The sequence below is a fragment of the Ornithodoros turicata genome, chromosome 3, assembly GCF_037126465.1.
Source record: "Ornithodoros turicata isolate Travis chromosome 3, ASM3712646v1, whole genome shotgun sequence".
Lineage (NCBI taxonomy): Eukaryota > Metazoa > Arthropoda > Arachnida > Ixodida > Argasidae > Ornithodoros > Ornithodoros turicata.
This window is the reverse complement of record NC_088203.1, coordinates 41,533,188-41,536,338: the sequence shown is the minus strand read 5'-3', so window position 1 is coordinate 41,536,338 and position 3,151 is coordinate 41,533,188. Positions and strand designations below refer to the sequence as shown.

Below are 3,151 nucleotides of genomic sequence, written 5' to 3'. Positions count from 1 at the left end.
TTAGTTCTATTAATTTATGCCATATTCATGCACGGAATATAGTGACACGTGAATACAGCTTTTTAGTTTAGTACTGACCGTAGCGTTAGTAATCTTTTTATTGGATGAGAAGTCATCTCGTGATAGCCAAGGTTACATTGTGGCGTCCAAGTATTCCCTCTTATCATCGTCACTGAGTACATTTTGTGTCCTTTGCAATGCAGACATCTTTTCATCGTTTCCCTAAGGACGGCACACAGTTCAAGAAGTGGCCATAAAGAGAGATGAAAGCCCTGATTTTCGTGTGACCAAGTACACAAAGGTGTGCTCAAAACATTTTTGCACATCTGACTTTATTTCTGGTGTTGCCAGTGGTCACCAACTTCTCAGAGACAAAGCTGTGCCATCAGTGTTTGCGTTTAACAAGCCGTGCAGCCTTCGGAAGCCACCAAAGCAGCGTGCTGCACCACTGCTACCACGATCACCAGCCGCACAGTCAAGTCAAGCACAAGAGCCAACCGAAACCGTAGATGTTCCGACCGAGGAATATGACATACCAATCACCGACAGTGACATGGATGGCGACAACTCTATCGAACCTGCCCTTAACGCCCCAAGCACAGAGGGGCAGGAGCATCTGCTGTCTATCATCGTAGGGAAGGATCAAGAAATATTGAAACTTCGTGACAAGTGTGCTGCCTTAGAGGAACAGCTTACATCTGCCAGGGCAGCCATCCACGAACTGCGGGCACAAAAGGAATCTCTTGCGTGCCAGCTTGATGAAGAAAAACAAAGGACATCAAATTTTTTCCTGGAAAAGCTCAAGCATTCAGACGAAGACATCATGCTTTACACCGGTTTGCCCTGCTATGAACAGTTCATGAGTTTGAAGGAGTTCTTGGACCCAGGTGAACGTGGTTACAATGTTTTGCGCACTGAGGGCAGCAGTAGTACAACAAAGTCTACTGCAGGCCGGAAAAGAAAACTTAGTGTAGAAAATGAGCTCTTCTTGGTCTTAGTTCGACTGTGACTTGGTCTGCTTGAGGCTGACCTAGGTCACAGGTTTTGTGTCACGCAATCTACGGTATCCAGGATATGCACATCATGGATAAACTTCATGTATGCCAAGCTCTCCACCCTGCCTCTTTGGGCCCCAAGGGAAGTCATCGATGCAACAATGCCGACCGAATTTCTGCACAAATATGCTTCAACAAGGGTGATCCTTGATGCGACCGAAATTAGCTGTGAAGTGCCTTCATCTCTGTCACGTACTACGTCAAGCATGTACTCGTCTTACAAGTCGTCAAACACATTTAAAGGCCTCATAGGGGCGTCACCAAATGTCAGCTTTGTGTCCGAGCTGTTCACGGGATCCATGTCAGACGGAGAGTGCGTCTCACGGAGTGGGTTCCTGGGGCTAGATTTAGAAGAAAATGATGTCGTAATGGCGGACAAGGGTTTTCTTATTGGAGACCTCTTGGAAAAAAAGGGAGTACTTCTGAATATGCCCCCATTTCTGAGAGATGGGACATTCTCAAGGGAAGAAGTGCTTCGAACACAAGCTGCTTCCCTACGGATACATGTGGAGCGACGAATACAGCGTATCAAGGGATACCACATCTTCGACAGACCAATCCCACTTTCGTTGGCTCCTGTCATCAACCAAATCTGGACTGTGACAGCTATTCTTACAAACTTTCAAAGTCCTTTAATTCAACACTGAAGTAGTGCAGTTACAGAAGAAAACAATTTGGTGCACCTTTGAAATCAATAGGATGTGGCATATCCATTATACCCTTCCATGTTATTTGCATCACAAGAAACAGCAAAATGAATAAGAGAGCTGATGTTTGACTGCTCTACAGGATCATTCACGGAACTGTGTTGAAGGCTGTGGGAGCCTATTTCCACTCTCGGGGGTAAGGCCCGTCCATTTGATCCCAGTGGAAGGCGAAACACAAATGCAAACACAAGATATACTAAGCAACCGCTATTTTAATAACTTATATATTACAGTCTCTTTCTTGTCCGCTTCCACGACCACACTGACCACCGAAACCCTTCGTCGTCCTCCTTTTTACCCCGAGTCCTCCACCTCTTCGTCGTCCTCCAACGTCCCAACTTCTTCGTCTACTTCGCCCCACACTTCCCCCACCGCAAAACGTCGTACACAGTTTCACAACCGAAAACATCTACAATGCAGTAATGCAGCAAGCCAAACAATTACAATGTTTTCTCTAGAGGTCGTCGTCGTCGAACTCCAGGATTACGTCGTCTCCAGGGTTCGGTGGGGAGGAAGGCCTTAAGAGGTCGGGCCTGTGCCTCCTCAATGTCTCTAGCGCTGAGGCTACGTCCCCGCTGTTGGACTGTTGTTTAGCTCGGTGAAGTGGTCCCTGTCGATGCGTTCGACGGTGCAGCTCAGGGACTTGACGCAGAGCACACAGAAGTCTCCTTTCCTCCGCAGTCAGCGGAATCGGGGGATCATTGAGGTGTCGGTCGAAAGCGACGGTGAGAAAGCAATTTCCGACCGCGAGAACCTGAAAAGGCTCTCCCCCAGAAGGTTATAGTTGAAGACTGCGAAGCAGAAATCACATTAAGAAAGATCAACTACGCAAGAACACTAGGATTTAGTGACTGGGATAGTGACGGCTACGTGCGTCGCCTGCGGGGACGCAAACTGTAGCGACTGGAGGGCCCGGGAGCGGGGTCCTGGTCCAGGTCTTGAGGAGGAGGCTGAAGAGGTGCTTCTTCGCCCTCGGGGTCGCGGAGGTGGTAAGTCTTCAGATCCGCGATGTACATTGGCCCCGTTTCTTCGCCCGTGTCACAGTGACGAAGCCTGTAAGTGAGGCCGGAAGGAGCACGCACTCACCTCAAAGGGGCCATGCCACCTATCTGCGAGCGAAGCTGCAAAGCCACGTGACGCATCACTAAGCGGGTGAGTCCGTCGAAGGACAGGATCACCGACGCTGTAGGTGAGATTCCGTCGTCCACGGTTGTACTGGCGAGCCTGGTCCAACCTTGCGACGTCCAAGTTCTCCCGAGCCGTCCGAGCTGCGACGTCCAGTCGGCTCTGGAGGTCCTCAGCGTACCTTGAATAAGGAGGCTGGGTACTGCCATCCCGGAGGCCCAGAGCATTCTCTACTGGAAAAGGAGCCTCTCGTCCCAAGTTCAG

General features: G+C 49.6%; 1 protein-coding gene across 1 annotated transcript; it reads left to right on the top strand.

Moving 5' to 3' along the window:
• The first annotated feature begins 1,096 nt into the window (after positions 1-1,096).
• Positions 1,097-1,702, top strand: LOC135389372 (uncharacterized). The gene has a single exon (XM_064619428.1). The coding sequence runs from the start codon at positions 1,097-1,099 to the stop codon at positions 1,700-1,702; it is 606 nt and encodes a 201-aa protein (XP_064475498.1).
• Positions 1,703-3,151: the final 1,449 nt, after the last annotated feature.